This window comes from Cuculus canorus, chromosome 3, assembly GCF_017976375.1.
Source record: "Cuculus canorus isolate bCucCan1 chromosome 3, bCucCan1.pri, whole genome shotgun sequence".
In the NCBI taxonomy this organism is placed as follows: domain Eukaryota; kingdom Metazoa; phylum Chordata; class Aves; order Cuculiformes; family Cuculidae; genus Cuculus; species Cuculus canorus.
The window spans coordinates 103,340,341-103,360,052 of NC_071403.1; the positions used below are offsets into that span (position 1 = coordinate 103,340,341).

The window sequence follows — 19,712 nt, forward strand, 5'->3', positions numbered from 1 at the left end:
TGTCTTGCTCCAGGGTATCAGCGTTCACATTAGCGCTGATTTCAGCAATCAGCTGATGTAGATTAGAGGGGGATACCAAAGGCATTAGTCTGAATCTCTTTGTTCTTTAGTGAAAGCCAGTCTGGTGTCAGACTTTGTGGGTTCTGCCCATCTCTATTACATGTTCTGAAATCAGACGGAAATACCAGTTTGCTTCATAGTAATAACAAACAGAAAATATGGAAGAATTGTGATTAACTAAAGGAAATTCTGGGCATGGCTCAGAACTGTATTGCTCCCATTATTATGCTGTGACTATGAAGGGTTCTGCTCAACAGATAGCGATGCCAGAAATGATTGCAGTGTAATAATTTATGTTGTGATAATACCGTAACGTGGCATCATCTGACACATTGATCAGAAGAAAGTCACTACTAAAAATCAAACTTACATGGATAAATACTTAGATACACCTAATACCTTGGCAGTTTGTGTCCCTGTGGCTAATTTACAGATGCAGTTAGAAAGTTAATTACTTCAGAAAAGTGATAAATAGCAAGATCTTGAATAAGTTACAGATATGTGAATTGGAGATCATTTCTTGCCTCAATTTCACTAAAGTAAGTAAGTATAAAACTCAGCAACGATCTCTGTTGTGCCTATTAAGTGGGAAAATTGTGTTGTTAAAGCAGTAAAAAAGGAGAAACCTGGAGAAGGAGAAACCTTCAGGACAAAAAAAGAAAAAGGAAAAACCTCTTCAAATTGTTAGGGTAAATGTTAGTTACAAAGGAAGATTCAGAGATCTACTTTAGGCATCTCCAATCTGAAAGCCTTCTATTTCTTTTGCAGTGTAAGGAGGGTTAACATATGAAAAACTGACACTGAAACAGTGCTGTTATGCAATCAACATAAACAAACGTTGGTGCTTTAATTTCTGAAATGCTTAAAATTTGTTTTATGAAATTCATGTTTTTAGTATTTTGCCATTCTCACCGTCTTCACCAGAAGATGTTGAAGTGTTTGCCAGCATTAACAGCATTAAAGATGGAGGAGGAAAGTACTATTTCTGGTTTTGAGTGCAAAACTGGCAGAGAGAAGCTAAAATCACTTGGCAAACAAATTAGGAACAACAGACCAAAGCACATGTTAAACATCTCCTAGCTTACTGTCCAACTCAGTGCTGAAGCCAGTAAAGCAATTTTGACAATGGAAATTGCAGTAATTGATTCAATCACATGGATCTTGCTTCCTCTAGATAATCCATGACCATGAATGCCATTACCACATTGCTTCAACATGGCTATGAAGATGAATAAAACAGAAGAAATACACACTTATGCCGCTTTCACAGTATATCCAGACTTTGATTCTGTCACCACTCAGTACCTTCTGAATCAGCATTATCCCCAGTAAGTAAAGGCAAAGTTTCTGTACCAAGTTCTCCATAGAAGCCCAGGATATCTGGTGTAAAATTACTCAATTCTCCCGACTCATAATGAACTCTCAGATGTCTGCTTCCAGCTATATCTTGCTGTGACACTCACCTCTGTTTTAAAAGCTGTTTGTGGTCCTCAATGGTTATGCTGTCAGCGTGGTCCTGCTTAAAAACTTCAAAAGCTTCCTGACATCCAAGTGACATCTTTTCTCCTGCCCCAAGGAAAAAAAAAAAGGAACCACTTCAGAGTCATCAAAAGACAGACATTTTGCATTTATTTAACTTCTATTTAGAGAAATACAGCAAGTCAGCCCAGAGGTCTTAAAGCACCCAGAAGACTAAGCTCAGTGTTCTACCAATGGCAAAACATTTTTAACAAAAGATTTCTCTTATCTGACAAATTAATTTTTTTTTCACTTCACTACTCTAACATCTGAATGTTTGAGCTGTATAATTTCTCAAGGCAACTTAAAATGTTCATAAGTAAAACCAAATTTTGAAAGTGTAAAATATGTGAAATATTCTTAAATGTGAGCCAAAGGCATTTTCACTACAGCAAACTGCAATTTGCTTCTGTATTTCTTTCACCCCTGCTTCATATTGGCCACTAAACAGACCTTGAATATTTTCATTATTCTTTGGAGAAAAAAAAAAAAAAACAGGCTTCTTTTAGTTATCTAGTGAATGTTTTTCACCTTTTTTAAGTGAAACAGGTATTCTACCTAAAAAAATGATTAGTTCATTCATTTTACATTTTCAACATGACATTTGTTTTCCTTTGTGTCCTCGAAGGTCAAGACCTATCTGGTCTTTAAATCTTTTTAAAAGCCATTATGGAAAAGTGTTACAATCTGTATTTTTTGTCAGATCACAATGCTAGATGATCTACAGATTCAAGTGAGAAATCATGCATCTGTATTAACATAAACAAAAACATTAAAAGGCTTAAGGAGAATGAAAGATTACACCAGCATCTATGTTATCACAAGTACACATATGTCAATAAATAAGCAAGGAGAAAGGATGAGACTAGCACTTAAATAAATTACAGTAATGAAGATAGTTCAGGAGCAGAAAAGAGAGGAATCTCATGCTCAAATTGGGTGAAAAATGCAAAATAGCTTCAGCTCTAATTCAACCTCATGGCTGCAACTTAAACCTCAAAATGATATTCCTAAAATTGGAATCTGATTCTTGATATTTTCCTATCTAGTCCTTCTCCCATCCTACTCAAAAGCCTTCTCCTGCTTTAGAGCTCCTGAGACACCTAAACCCATTGTGCACAAGAGCTGTAAAGTATTCAGGGAGTTCTGCTGCACAAAAGCTTTCTGTATGTTTTCTGCCAGTGGATCAGTATTACCAATAACACATTTAGGCCAATTATTTTCTGGACTACCCGGTTTGCAATTTTGGTGTAAATGGGGATGCCACATTAACAAAACATAACTAAACAGCTTGGTAAATGCAATACTGGGATGCTACACCTTAGTGGAGTCTAGCTCCATAGGCGGTGTTTTATAGTCACTCCAAATATGTTCTGCTCCCCCCTCATCATACTTATAATATTAGGATTACTCCCCACTGACTTCGGTGAGATTTCTGTCATGTAAGATATTGTTTGCAGTGAAGACTGGTAACAAAACCTAGTACTCACGGTTCAATAATTAGTTAAAAATTAAAAAAAAAACTTTTTTCAAAACATAGTAGAAAAATTTTTCCTCTGTTTCAGTCAAAAGAATCAGCACATCTGGTACTAATTTAAAAATTTCAAGTTGAAAATAGAACCAGTAGGAATGTTTGAATGGCAAAGCACGCAAAAATACTCCACCCTTTTTGAATAAGAAAATCAAAGAAAGATACAGTGAAGTCTTAACTCCTGTGTGATCCAAAGGAGCAAAAGGATTTAGGAAAATATATTTTTCTGTGATGATGACCTGAGAATATAATGTTCATGTTTCATGTTTGCCTTGACAAAAACCAGACAGCTTTACAAGCAGAATTTTATAGCACATTCATCCCATCACTAGTTCTAATTTTAATATGCAGCCTGAATTGACCTTCTAGAATTGCTTTAGTTGCAGAAAAAGTTTGTATTAAGTGTAGAAAGCCTGGACAAAATTCATGGCTGAGCCTAAAACAATGAAACACCCTTACTCAGACACAACACTGCAATGTAAACTATTTAACCCTTCTGGCAACGTGCTGCCTTTGTGAAAAAAGGAAAAACAGTAGAAGTCAGTCTGGAAAACAAAACTATTACAATGATTATTGCTTCTGCCTGGCAGAAATGCATCAACCAAATTTAAAGGTAATCTGATAATCATATTCCAGTGCTACATTAAGAGGCAGAAGATTTGTACAGCCAAACAAAGCACACAAAAATAGATCCCCAGAGCTCATAGGGAGGGAAAATTTTTTGATTTATACAGTCCATTTTAAGAAAACACAGAAATCTATGAAGCAGTAAATAATCACATTCTGAAATGATGTCTAAGGAAAGGAGCTTAAAAAAGACCATTAAGGTTGTACCTCAGCATAATATGAGCAATAGAACAATAGAGGAACGTTGCAGCCTGTGAGTGATGACAGAGAAGCTTAGGATAATGAGGAAATACAGTAATGTTAATACTAGTAAAAGACTGCAAGAAACATTAGAAACTTGATGGAGCGGCTGTGTTTTCGTTCTGCTTAGTAATGAAGATTATTCCTTCTCCATTGTTGGTGTTTTACCTTCAATCGTGGTGTTTGTATTTCCTTAAATAATCTGCAATTTCATAAAGTAGCTTCACCTTCTTTCAAATGGCCTTCAGGTGCAAAGGTGCACTGAAATTATTGGCATGCTGCTTCTCCTGGGCCTAATTAAAACAAATTAGCTATACATTCTTTTTAAAAAAGGCTGCTATTAAATTTCTGGTTTTTTCTGTAGCTGTAAATTGAGACCTACGTATACCAATATATACATGACATGAATAAAATCAGAACTTAGAGAAGAAAACATTAATGATAACACATTTTGGCAAGGTAGTCAAACAGTTCAGCTAAAACTGTTAGATTTGCAGAAAACAATTTCTTTTACAGGTGAAACAATTTCTCCTCTCCTTTAATATTGTGTCATGGTGTTACAAAATAAATATTTGAAATCTTTTATCTAAGGAAGAATCATCATATCCTACAGAACGAGAACCAGGAAACATATGTCATCAAGTCATTACGATGTGAACTGGAATAATCATTGTCATAAAAATCATTCAGATCATCAGAAAAAGCATAAAATTTTCTTTCAGTCCTATTCATGAAACCCCAGTGGACAGGGTTGCATTAAAAAGTGATAAATTTTGCAGCAACTTACTTCTAACTACACCTGTCCTGTTAGACTGTGTAAGTAGGCTTTAATATTAAAACATTTTATAATATGACCATTTAATCATGTGAAATTTACAGCAAACCCATCATTATATACAACAAATTCAAACAGGTGAAATTTTGAGAAAATTCAGGTTTGAACCATTTGAATGTTTACTAATGTTCTCTTTGAAGGTTTGATTTCATTCTGTACTCCCATCCAGTACACCGCACCAACTTTCACATTAATAAATAATTTCGCTTCAATAGGCTTCTCTCATAAACTATGCAATTTACAGCTGTCCCGCTGAACACAGGTAAGTCAGAAAGCAGAATGACAATGACAGCACCAAGAAATATAAAGTTTTCTCTAATATTGACAATGAGATAACCTCTCGAAATCAGTATAATTCAAAATACACTAAGCAAAAAAAAGTAATAAGGCTTTGGATGCGGATGATTATTTTTTGAGATGACATGAGAAGATCAAAGTGGTTTCAAGACTCAGCCATACGCCTACAGTACGTAGAAGCCTGCATATCAGCAACGGCCCTGGTAGATATCATGCACACTATTCTACCACTGGCTGATTTAAAGATCATTTATTCTATAGTCTTACATATACAAGTGCTATTTACAGCTATCTTATACAACAACTGTTTAGTGTCTCATAAACTTTATTAAGAAAATCAGTTAACGGAACATGTAGGGTATAGCAGAGAAATTACAGGGATGAATGCTATTTTTAAGTTAAAAAGTATCCACTGGCATTACTCAAGGACTATATCTGAGTAGGTAGGAGCGTGCAAATGTATAAACTTAGACCTTATTTTGTTGCCATAAGTGATCAAACATGGTTGTACATATTTAAATAACCATACTGATTTTCAAATGTATCCAACACTCACAAATCCTATTGCAGCTTGCTTTAGTGATGTGGTTTATAGATATTGGATAATTTTTGAGGACTTTATTTTAGTGATTTTTTAATAAATAAAAAAAAAAAAACCAAACACAGAAAACATTTACATTGCTCTTCAATTAGGTCTGGAAAAATCCGTGAAACAATGGCATGAAATTGATCTCTGTCAGAAAGCACAGTCACAGCATCTCCCTCACAACCCCATCCTGTAACCAGGTTTTTGTCCTGGTATAAGAGCTTCAAGGGCATTCCAGCAGCGCTCTTGCTGGAGGCTGCCACTGGAACTGGCAAAAAGAATTGGAAACAACTCTCCAGGAGAGAAGAATCAAGGCTGCAAGTCGAGCTGTTCTGAGGGAGGAACTTTAAGACCGTTACCAAAAGCAAACTCTTAGGATTAACTGTTCAGACCATGTATTCTGATGAGAAAGGCATCTGTCCACATATCTGCCAACATATCTGTTTTGCAGAAACTATGTTTTCATAGTAGAAGACGTCGTCTTTCCATTCCTCCTAAGTGCTCTGTTGGACTGTCAATTCTTCCACTGAAATCAATAGGAACAAGAAGTCCCCTTGGCTCAAGGAAAGTTCTCATTCAAGTGAAGGTTGTCTTAAGAATCTCAGGGTGGCAGCTAGTATGAATTGTGAGTCTTCCTGCTTATGGAGACTGTCAACATTTTTGTGCTATTATATGTTTCCACTTAATATCAAATATGAACAAAGGAACTGTGGACACTTCCAAATGGAGCTAAAGACAAATTATTTCGTAAGCCTTTGTAATAGAACTAAGGTATTAGAAGTGGTTGCATGCAAGCATAATTCATTACATCTTTATGAGTATCCCTTAAGATATCATAGCCATCTGTTCAGAAAGGGAAAAAGTAGATACAATGAAGCTTAGGAATAATGAATTAACAAAGAATACATACTTAAAAACAGGAAAACAAACCCAAACCAAATATACAACAAATACTTCTCCACTGTAAAGCTCAGCTAAATTCTTCATGAAGAGCATGTGTATTACATATGGCTGCTTTCATTAGACTGCAACTAAAAAATGGGAAAAACATAAACCAAGGTTGCTCACAGTACCCTTGCGTTGTTGTACTGCAAAACATAGTCTTTGGGAAAGTGAAAAGCCTCAAAGGAAAACCAGAATATTCAGACTCAAGAAACTAAATAAAACATTGGCATCATTTAATTTAACTGGCTCTGGAGTTTCACTGTTTCTGGAGTTTTTTACGTGGGAGGAAGAGGGTAAAATGAAGATTCTTGAGACTACGAGCATGTTTATTGCGATACCAAACACTAATATGGGCAGGTTGGGCTGCACTCCACAAGTGAAAATTTTAACTGAGCGAAACTTGAATTAATTGATGCATAGGTCATTTATCTTGGCATCATTTTATCCATATAAAATTAATGAATTGACAAGACAAACTATTCCGTATATGTTTAAGGAATTTATTAACAGAAGAGAAATCATCACTAAATTAAACCCTGCAAGTGCCTAACAGCAAGACCAAACTTGCACAGGACTATGTCAGACACAAATCTAAGACAAGTACTCTTTCTACTAAAATGAATATTGTTAAGAGAATATTTGGTCACAAAAATGGGATTGCTTTAAGATTAATAAAATAGAAGAACAAAAATGTCAGCTGGAATGCTTCTAAAAAAACCCAAGAATCCCATTAGAAGAAGAGTTTTACATGAATTAATATTCCTCTGCAGGAGTAGTAAGGCAAGCTGTATTTCAAAAACAAAGACTGAATGAAGAATAAAATTAATTTAAAACAAAATTAAATTGACTGTTTTAAGATCATCCAAGACCACAGAACAACAACAAAAAAATGCAAATGGGATATGGTAGCTGAATTTAATTATGTTTACAATTTCATTATTATAAGAAATGTCAGGTAACAGTAAAGGTAAGAAAAATATTTTTGATATTAACTCAGCTGCATGTTTTTAATAGGTCTGCTTTTGCACAAAAGCCACTTGACCTTTAATGCCTAATGACAGAAATGCAATTTTAGGCTCCTTACTCACATGTGGAGGTCTAATACTAGATTGAACCTTAGAGTGATCTATCTCAATGTGAAAATATTGAAACTATGGAAATCTCTTTCCCTCATTTTCCTTTTCTGGCATATTAGTATACTAGTATGTCTATCTGTCAAGTGTTGCAAAGCACAATGCTAGTGAGAATTACAGATAAAAGAAAACTTTTAATAGCAACCTAATATACCGTCATCAACTTCATCTGATAAAGCAATAATAATTTTTCCAGTTACATGCCATGACTTCTATTGCTGTAGAATATCTGTCTGCACTAGCACTAATGATTTACAACGTGCCTACTTTTATATTATGTAGTTATGCTTTTGTATGTTCTTTAAAAAGACAATGGGAAACAGAGTTATCAAATTCAAACTGAGAGGAGTTGAGGGCACACTTAGAAGCTACTTACCATGAACAAAATGTTTGCAGATATCAGCAGTGTGGAATGAATAGTCTGTCTATTGAAAGAAACAAGTTTTTCTCATGTTCTAAAACCAATATTATTGCAGAAATATTTTATATGTCATGTATGACAGTTACTAGGTCTCAAAAGAGAAAAAAAATAATTTTCAGCTACTATTTGCAACCATTTACTTTTCCAAAGCTGTCTGTGAGATCATATTTGATTGTATAATACATACACACATTTAAAGTCCTTAATTAGTAGGTACAAAGAGAGAGCCTGAAATGAAGCATGGTAGGCTTGGCAGAAGCTTGGGGGGTGGATACAAAGGAAAATATGAAATGAAACCCACAAGAACTTTAGGAGACCCACCCAATGGTGCTGCCACTTCTAAATAGAAAAGATTCACTTTTGCTGATGCTGGAATCACACATTTCAGATAACTTTTACAAAACAAGACATATATCTTATACCGCATTGTGCAGTCTACGTTAAACACTGGATATTAAAAATTGACTGTGCATTTCCCTCTCTTTGTAGGAGTCTAAATCCATTCCCTTCAACAGTTGATGCAGCTGTCAAAAATTTACTGAATACAAGAAAAGGCCAACACATTAGGCACTTGAGTCACCTACCAACTTTAAATTAGGCTACTATGCTTAAGAGGAAGATTTCAGTTAAGACTGAGTAATAGCAAATTGAATATATTTGTTTTGACGTCCCCATGTATTTGCCATGTTGCAGTGGCAACATTTTCCGTTTCATTTTAGACCTGGAAAAGGGCTTTTATGTCCAAAAACTTGTCTGCCTTTTTGAACTAGAACAACATGTTTAAAAAAAGCTAGAATATTCTCAACAAAATTTGCCTCATTTATGTGTTCTATGCTATTTTGAATGATAGATATGGTATTTAAATTATCATTTTCCCTATATCTGTCTCAGTCTTAGGAAATGACTCTGAATGGTAGGATAAAAATATTTTAAGAGCTCTACCAAATGACAGCCTACATCAATGAAGTCATGACAGCTTGGACCAAATGCAAGTGGAGTTTGCCGTTATGGACATCTGTAGAGATCTGCATGTATTTTTGGTGCCTGGAGAATTGTCTCCACTACCAATCTTGCCGGTAACACCATAAACCACAAAAAAAGCATATTTCATTTTCAGAGCAGTTTAGCAGAGGAAAAATGACTTCTTATAAACATCAGTCTGGTTTTGGAAACTTACTGTAGTTTTAATTTCATATTACATTTTAGCTTTATTCTGTATTAAGATACCATGGTTTTCTGAAGTAGAAGTCTCTATGCACTACATCTTAGGTAGGCAAGAAAAAAATGTCTGTAGTGGGTACACTAGTTATCTACACTAGCAGCTTGAGGTTATTATTATCAGCTTGAGGTTATCTTGATATTTCAGGCTTATAAACTACATGACTGCAGGAGCTGCTTCAAGAGATATTGGTGTTTTTTATTTTCAGCAGGAACTCTTGCACCAAAAGAATGCGGTAAGCTGAAGTAGAGAGTAGAGAGAAGAAACCATGAGATACAATCCCTGGTAAACTACCTTTTCTCACCAGTCAACAACTGAGATTAACTAATCACAAAATTTGCTATCTATTTACACTCAGGAAGAATAAGCTTTACCAATGCCATTACCTATTCCTTTTCACAGCTAAAAATTAGCAATTAAGAAATGAGTGAAACTTTTTAATAAAAGAATGAATTTTGGTTCTTCTTGAAACTTTATTGGGATTTGCCTCTTAGAATGAACATGGTAGCCTGTTGTCAACTCATGTCCAGATTTTAAAAAGTTGTTTCTTCAGCAATGACCACACTAAATTTCAAGCACTCGGCTATAGAAGAACCATTTTCTGCCTTCCTGAAATCATCCTGTAAGTGCTACATTGCCAAAGTAGAAAAGGAGACAATAACAATGGGACGTCAACCAGATATAAAACCAAATAGGCTAACTTCTTTCCTGGATTCTTCCCTTCAGCTATTCAAAACTTTACAAAATTGTTCTTACAAAATGTTTAGCAACCTTTAGATGAAAATTTAGCTCATTATTTTAGACATACCTCAGCTGTTCAAGGCTCTTTTTAAAACTCTTTTGCCCATGTGTATTTTATTTTGAATGCAAAAAAAAAAAAACAAACCAGAAAAAATGTCTGTCAGTCTATCTTGAAGGACTGAATTGTAAAGGAAACACTAAATATTTGAAACACTAATCTTTGTACACTGTAAATAAAAGAAGAAAGATTCAGAATGCTATATACATCCTTTTTTAAACCAATTTTGCCAAACAAAAGTATGTGTACCTGCTTTCTGAATCAGTGTTAGCATATTCTAGAAAACTGAAGTTTCAATAAAGCTATAATTTGCATTTTTAAAAAAGCATTTTGAATAAAGGCATTAATCAAAATCAAAATGTATATTATGCTATACTTAAGTTAGTTTTACCAAAATCCTACTACTCACTATACCTAGGATAAGGTATAACAGTTAGCTTACGATTCAAATATATTTATGCTGACAATAATGAAAAATAGCATGCACATTACATTTTTAAGAACAAAATTATGCGACATATAAATACTATTTCCTTTTAGTATCCTATGAATAAAACATTCAGAAATGGATTTCTTCAGCGGAAAGAAAAATTTTAACTTGAACATTTTTAATATACCACAGAAAGTTCACTTGAGTTCACATGGTTTTTCTTCCCTTAAAAACTGTTATTTGCAACAAGAGAAATCCTGCCTCTATGAAAATACTGATAAATTAATCAAAATGGAAAAAGTTTTAAGTAGTAGCAGTCCTTGAGACCAAAATACATAAACAGCCCATCACATTTTTTGGATACCAAAATGCACCTATATCAAAATCTTTTGCAATGCTGCTGAAAACTGTTAAAAAGAAAGTAATTGATCATTTCCATCCTCAGTAATTTCATTTTGTAGGGAGAAGGAAAGAATGAGATGTTTTTATTAAGATTCTTTTGCCTGCCAAGACTGGTTGTTTCCAGTGGCAGTAGATATTCGCGTTGATTGTACGTGAGCTCTATATTAAACATGTATGTACTGACCTTACGCTGATGTTTAGCTGTTGTGCTCTTGTACTGGATTACATAAAGTACAACTTGGAAAAAATGGCTTAATGTCAAAGACAACAATAAGGGCTTCTCAAAGTACAGAGGTGACAAAAGGAAGGCCAGGGAAAACGTTTGCCCCTGCTGAACGAGGCAGGGGATTGTGTTACACAGGACAAGGAAAAGGCTGCAGTACTGAATGCCTTTTTGCCTCGACCTTTACAAGCAAGAGCAGAGATCAGGGAGAAACTCTGTATTAAAGAAGACATATCCTGCATGGAAGAGATGGTTGTTCACAATGGTTTCATAATTCATAATTACATTTCCCTGCAACTTTCATTAAAAAGGTAAAAGTTTAAACTCCTGTCCTAAAACAACACTTCTATTTCCTTAAAAAGGCTCTTTTCATCTACTAACTCAGTTTGATTTCTTTATTTAATCCAAGATGTTTAGATTTAAACATGACAATCTGAATGAGATCTTACCCATGACTTGTTAATTGGGCTAATAAGCAACAACTCTTCCATTAGATACTAAAATCATGACTTTGCTGTCAGTGTTATTTGATTTCATCTCATTTTGCCTACTGTAATCCACAAAATCATGTATTCCTTCTTGTAGAACGATATGTTTGGAGGTCTGTAGCACCAAAAAAAAAAAAAAAGCCCAACGAAGAAAAAACAACAGCAACAAAAAAACAGATCAACCCTCCCCACAGCTATATATTGCACTTTTTTGTGTTCATGAAGAACATTCATCTCCACTCTTCTGCCATACTGGCTAGTGGAACTTTTCATTTGAGTACTCCCTAACAGATTCCTGTCAAAATTTATTAATAAATAACATTATAAATAATAAATAATATTCATTAATAATAGCAAGTCTTTGATAATCTAGTAAAGCCAAATGTGTGAGTAGGACAGAAGTAGGCAATCTGGCAACTACAGTCAGAGACAGGAACTTCAATTGGAAGAGGAGATGCATGTATAAAAACCTCAAGGATCACTGGTGAGAAGGAGCCAACGCAAGTGGAACTGATTGGTAGAGGCATAAACACCAACTATATGTTTCTTTGTCATTCTTACAATAGAACTCAGGCTCAGAAAAGTCTTAGATCAATCTGTGGTTTTGTTTACATGATGTTTATATGAAGTTTACAGACAACTTTGAAAATTTGCGTTTTACTATGAATGCAGACTGTACTAATATATCAAACTATGCAGAGAAACAACATGTATACTGAACAGAAATACTGCTTTTATCACCAAAAATATAACTGAAAACAAACGATGAAAGCTAAGTCCTAGCTAGGTGTTTTTTCTTTCTGGTTATAAATTAATAAGACGTTATTATTGTGACCAAATATCTACTTCCGTGCTTCTAAGTTCCTAATTTTTGAGGCATTGTACATCCACTCCATGATGATGAATGAGTAAAACCTTTTATGTCTAACTACAGTGCTGCTCCCATAACCAACAAGGAACATAAACAGGAAAAAAAGATAAACATATTTATTAAAAATTAATTCTCCACGTTACAATTTCAGGCTAAACACCCCAGACACATATCACGTCACTGCCATGGGTAGTGGGATGTCTCTGCCTGTATATTTTGAGCTTAGATTCAAAAAGCTATGAGCACTCTAAAATTACTGGATAATGAATTGTGAGTCTCCCATACTCTGCAGGAGAAATTTCACCAATGATAGTATATTATTGAAATGATTAAGATATGTCTTTGAGGGCAAGTCCACTGCAGGGAATTAATTTTTCTGTCTTACGAAAGGGAGAATGATTAGGCAGAGACAGCTGAGACCTCATGATTGCCTCTAAGTTGACCAAAATATAGGTGCTATTTACATTATTTCCTGTCCTCAGAGGAAGCATCAGAAATAATCACATCAGGGTTTACAAATATAATTTTGAAACAGAAGTGTATATATTAACTCCAAATTTAATCCCTGAAAGCTCACCATAGTAAAATTGCATCAACTTTTTGATGAAGCTCCCACCTTAAACTGTCCCTAATGGCAGGAAGTGCCTTCTACCCTGAGGTTATGGGTTGGTGTAGTCTATCCCATTAACAGTTAGTCCTGCAGCTAAATCAGTAAACATCCACATTCAGCCAAATAATTTTATCTTGTTCTTACATGCAGCAACCATCTCCTGTGAAACAGAAGTCAGAGAGTAATTTGAAACTGCGATGTTGTAAAATAAAGCCTAGGTTTTTCAGCGTCTATTTGCTTATAGTAATTCCCAGAATGTTTGTCTTTCAGGAAACTGTCAGTGCATCTTTAACAATTTCCTGACCATTTCCCTTTTTGTCTTATCGGAGGATGACTATTTATAGAAATGTATGTTATCATTTGAATTCCATGAGCTTAAGAAAGATTATAGTGGTTACAGAACCACTTCCTATTAGATGGTTATCCAGAATAAGTGATTACATATATTTTTGAAACCCTTAACACTGATGATGAGAAGTAAAGGAATTTAAAAGCTAAATTCCTGGCCTGCAAATAAACATGAGCTGATGGGGTATTTTTGCCCAAGTACATTCATAGAAACCTGAGAGAAAGCTAATGTATGTATATATGCACACATGGATTAACATAGAGATGCAGTCTTTCTCCTGACGGTGAAAGAAAGAAAAAAAAATCTCTAAAATTAGAAGGTAACTTTTGTTATGTAACAAATTATTTTTTTTTATAAAACATATGTACAACAGCACAATAATATGCAACACATCACTTAAAATTTTTCTCTACAGAGTCTGCTCCTACTAATTTATTGTCACCTCTTGTTATTCTGACTATAGTCTGCACAGTGTATAGAAAGTGAAAAGGAAAACTGTAATTACTCTTGTGATGCCTGAGACATGTCTATTGTATTAAAATTGAGAATAAAAAATAGTCAAATTCTCAGTTTCATCAAAACTGATGACATTCTTGTCCCACTGATAGTAATGGCAAAACTGATTGTTCACAGAAGAAAGACTCCCCTCTTATCTCTATGACCCATCATATGACAGAGGTTTTCTGGTGCAAATTCAGTGGTCTCAGTAGCTGCTAAAGAACTTCACTTAAAAAAAATAAATCATGTAAAGCATTTCAGGGGAATTCCATATCATATTGGCACAATTACTAGTGTGAAAAGCTAGTTCTTTCAATTCCCTCTTAATCAAAATTTGTAACCAACTGAACTATATGATTAATATGCACCAAAGGATCAAACGATAATTTTTGCACCAGTAACCCCTGGAGCTCTATTTCTGCTTATGTCAAGACATAGAATTAAGAGTGGCTTTGCCCCTTGGAAATCTGTTGAAATAAGTGACTATCACTAGAAAAATAGCATAATTCTTCCTGAATGCCAAGTTTACTATGTTTACTTGATGGCTTTAAACTGCTTGTCTTCCTTAAGATCAAAATGGGACAATATATTATGGAAATTCCTAGTAATACAAGCTTATTTCAATATTAAATGTGCTGCAGTTAATTAAATAAACCTGCTGAAAAGCAAAAGGATGTCTGCCTGGAACTCTGAGTTTTTCTTCCAGCATTTCCTTATATAAAGATGTTTCAATGCTCCTGATAAAAAACTGAGACATTCTTATGTTTCCAAACACTGGCTGTTATTCAAACTGCTGTCACTGTCTCTGCACACGAGAAGATTAAAGGAAATTTCAGAAATATTTAGAATTATTTTTCCCCAGAGCTAAAGGTGGATGTAAATGGCATAAATAAAGATCAGTGACCAAAGTGATGAGGTATTGCAGAAGAAAGGATTCATAATTAAAAAAATACAATCAGCTTAGCACTCAGACTTTTCTCAGCATTCTCTGAGTGTTTTAGTCTGATTTATTTTGCTGAGAAAGTAGAGATAGCTTTGCAAAAATGTGTGCAGCTTATTCTTAGAGTTTACAACAAATATCGAACACACTATAAACTGAAAAGTTTGCCTATGCTTGCACAGAATTTTAAGTAGCCTACATAAACTAGATTTTCAACAAAGCTTCCCAAATAAATAAGCTATCAATAAAGAGATGTAATTTCAAGAACAAATGTGTTGCAACAGTTATGCTAACTGATAATGAAGACTCAAGACTTCCAAGGTCTTATATTGGTTTCTGCTTCTAATTCATCTTACTTTCACAAATCATTTTATCTGCCCCTCAATGTTAGAAAACCAAGATTTTGCACTTACGGATGGCCTTTGAACACGAAATCTCAAAGTGATCAAGAAAGATAAGCCGCTCTAATTTATTTTACAGTTGAGGAAACTGGTTCAGAGAGATGAGGTCACTTGTATAACTTCACAAACTTAGTAAATAATAAACATTTGAAATAGAAACCAGATGCTGTGCATCTCAGCCTGGGATCTTATTCAGTGCAATGTATTGCCTCCATAGCGCAATTGACAGCTGAATTGTTTTCAAAAGCAGTAGAAGCACACAAAGCAATAATAAACATGAAGGAAAAATATGACAAACAACAAAAATAACATTCCAAGCCAACTAACAACCTCAGTCAGATGATAGATTTTATCACAAGTATTCAGTGAAAAATCAGAAACATAAAAAGGCAAATGTTAACAGAAGCTCACATTATGTAGGATATATTCTTACTAAGTAGCTTCATTTATTTAGGAACAACACGTCTGGCACACGTAGTCAGTGGGCACAAGCAAAACAACTGTCTGAAGTTCCTCTGTGTAAGAAATGAAAAAGTGAACATTACAAAACCAAAAAATGGATGGTTAAGTGAAGAAAAAAATATCAAAAGAAGCATCAATGAGAATGAAGAGAGAGGCAAAGCTACCACCCCAAACAGCAGCTGTCATTTATGACTTATTAAGCACATCATTTGGGAGAGGTGTACAAAATGATTCCCTGTCTTTACCGTTGCTTTAATTGTTGCACCGAACAGCTTTCAAAGTATTTTTTCTTTTCTCTTAATCTATGAAAATAACTTTAATGACTTGAAAATAATCTACATAAATCAATAGTTATACTAAGTTGTTTCATATATAGTCTTTCCATTAGTAGCCAGATAAATTAATTATTAAAAGGTATATTCTAATTTCTCCATTACCTGTGAATTTTGTAGAATTTTTTCTGACACTGAGATTTATTCTGTGTTATAAGTAATTACTTTTCTCTCTGAAGTTTAGGATTTTGCAATATTATTTATAAGAAAATGGTAATTTTTTTCATGATTTCACCCGATTCATCACAGTAGATTTCATTGCAACTACATAGCTACTGCAAAATGTACTGATTGCCCTATTAGCAATTCTGAAACAGCCCTTCATTTTCAATAACGCTTTAAAAAAAATTTGAAACAAACCAGCTTTTGAACTGCTGCTTTTCAGGCATCTGAAAAAGATCTATGGTTTGATCCGAAGGTTAAGAGCATAGGAAGATGAAGGCTGTGCTTATATCATAGGCAGCTACCCACCAATGTAAAGGAAGGTAGCAGACACTGTTATTGAAATATTCAGGACAGTAACCCTAAGAGAGCAGATAAAAAAGAAGAGAAGGAAAAAAATACAGTGTGATTCAAAAGTAGCAATTTAGACTAGAAAAAGGTGAATTTGCAATAGCATAAAAATTAGCATCTAACCAGCTAGAATAAAATCTTCACATTTTTAGAAGACTATATTTAATGTTACATCAACTCATGTCTTCTTTTTGACTGAAAATGACAGCGGAAAACATCTATTCTCTTTAAATATTTATTTATTGATTTATTTGTTAATGGCAGCAAATATAAGCCTTACTAAAATTCAGGTTGCTAATAGGCCTCTATAACCTGTGTGATCATACAACACATTCTCTTGTATCTCAACTACTTTATGATAGCCTTGCCAATAAACACTAAAAGCTGTCTCCTTTTTTTTGAGGCATAAAATGGACTGTTGTGCAGTGGACTCTTGTAAAGATAATAGTTTCAGTAATTACGTAGAGTTATGCTCAACAGATTTTTAATATTATTTTTATTATTTAAAGAAACTACCAATTTAAAAAAAATAAATTATATGACACTGTTGTGACTACATCTAAAAAAAATGGAGTTTGATCATTCTGGCCAAGTTCTCAGAGGCTTTTACTTGTGATATTTCCTCTACCCCTTAAAATGCCTCTTTACACTTTCTTTCCTGAAGTCCACATCTTGCAAAAAAAGCAGATTCCAGGAAATGAAGTTACTGTTTCGATACAACTGCCAAAGCCACTTCCTGTATGCACTTGGCAGAAATGATTTGGTAAAAAAGTCTTATGACATTTTTCAATCCAACCAAGATGGGCATTCCATTCAGCCACACAAAAACTCAATTTAGCCCCCAAACTGTATGTCAGTGTTACATATTTGACTGCTCAAAGTATTATAGTCCAGTAATAATAAAAGATTCAATTTTACATTTTTCATGGAAAATAGCATGAAATGAGATCCAAACAACAAGCATACCGACTACTTCATCCACAACTTGATATTATTCCATTTTTGGTATTTTGCTGTTTATCCTCTCTCCTCTATGTACTGCGTAGCACATGAATGCACTGTAAAGAGTAACATGAAAAGTCTGCCAGGAGACCATTGATTGGAACATGGCACAACATAGTCATTGTTGTATTTAGCATTGACACAGTTTACCACTGATTCAGTAGCAGATAGAAAAGGAAAATCTTACGAGAAAAGATCTATAACAAACACCTGGGCTGCTGGAACAGAAAAGCATCAAATACATGATAGTCATCAGATGATCTGAACGGGCTGTCAGTGACTGAATTTTATTTTGTTGGACTATCTTAACAGGTGTTTCACACTGTTTCACCAGGTTTTGCCTGCACAATATCTATCATGACTACGTTAGTTCTTTGACTGCAACAACATAATTGTTCCAAACAAACTGATTAAAACTGGAAAGGGAAAAGTAATCTGCAATTAATCTGTGTGCTTTTTCTCCAGACCAACCTTTTTATCTTAAAGACAAAAAAAATTGCCTAGGGTAATTTGATATGTAGCAGTTTAAAATATTAAATCTTTCTACAGTCCCCTTAATTTAAGGAAGCTCCATTAAATCTAAAGCATGCCCCACCTCAGGTCCCTGTCTTTGAGCCTGCTGTTCTTTTGGGGGTTAGAACTAAATTAAGAGACACAAGCAGACACTTCCTGACTACTCTTTTTGTTTTATTCTACATAGAATTTCAAAACACACATTGCTGTCTTGTCTCTCTAACCATTTTCCATTAAATTATTCTCTTGGGTCCACATTTAATTCCCCAGTAACTCAGATGTTGCTACAGCACTTCAACCTGCAGTCTCTCTCATTCCTCATCTCATTCCCAGCTTCATCAAGAGTACATCCTAAACGACAAATCTTTTTGCCTTTCCCCCGCTATTTATCAAAAGTAACACCAATCCATACCTGCCCCTCCCTTTTTATCTGTTCCACATCAATTTTCTCCTCCTGCAGTTTAGATAGTAAAGTGTGAGGCATCGTAACTATTGTAATATCAACTGCTGTCATTGTTTATTCCTACTACAGCTTCCTAGCAGCAGCAGTATTTTCACATGAAGGACAAAAAATAGTATCCAGAAACACATTTCCTATTTGTAACCAGCACATGATTTCTTAATGCATTCCATGAAACAGATCAAACAGATTCCCGGCATTTGCATAAAATAAAGCCTAGAAACAGTCTTTTTCACTTTTTCCTTTTTTTGAGTCCTCCTCCACTGCTTTAGACATTATCACAGAAATTTAAAATCCAGCATTAATTTACTCAAAAGACCAAGGAAAGGCCCAATTTACTCAAGCATTTTTAACCTAAATATAAATTCAATGATTTAATATTAAAAACTACAGATAACAAGTTCACTCATAGGAATATAGAAAGAAATATCTCATCTTACAGCTGGCATCCCTCAGTCTATTTCTTCCTTCTAAAATCTAGAGAGAAACAGACTTGGAACAGTGTGGAAAGCTAGTACTAGAAATTTCTGGGGCACCTCATGAGGCAATCAAGAGAGAAGACACTTCTGAAACAATGGTCTGACCACAAATCTTCCCTTTTGTAATAGATGCAGCCTCCAGCAGTGTTTCTTAAGAAGGCAGGTCCCAAATGACTGACATGTCTAGACCAATGGCTTCATTTCAGAAATATGTACAAAGAAGGAATACTGTAGAACTGTACCACCCTGTATGCACAGACCACTTCTATTTATCAGACCGGGAGTGACTTTCTACAGCAGATTCAGTTTCTGAATCGTTTAAAGTTGTAGCTCTGTACAGAGTACATGGCAGGAATCAAACCTAAAGCGAAAAAATGGTGCAAGAGTGTACCAAAATATTTTATTTTAAAAAAGCCCTGTTTGTGCAGTGCTTCTCAGTCATAGATTAAACCATGCTTATTTATATTATGTCCTAAAATGAGCTTGGAGTTTAAAAATCTACAAAGTTGCATTACAAACTACAGTTGA

At 34.6% G+C, this 19,712-nt stretch overlaps 1 protein-coding gene across 5 annotated transcripts in view; it reads right to left on the bottom strand.

Annotated features, from left to right (window-relative positions):
• KIF6 (kinesin family member 6) overlaps positions 1–19,712 on the bottom strand; it is a 157,065-nt gene that overhangs the window by 56,796 nt on the left and 80,557 nt on the right. For all 5 annotated transcript variants that reach the window (XM_054062612.1, XM_054062613.1, XM_054062611.1 and 2 more), the window contains one exon: positions 1,524–1,626. In XM_054062612.1, the coding sequence (XP_053918587.1) occupies positions 1,524–1,626 (103 nt within the window). The remainder of the gene's footprint in view (positions 1–1,523; positions 1,627–19,712) is intronic.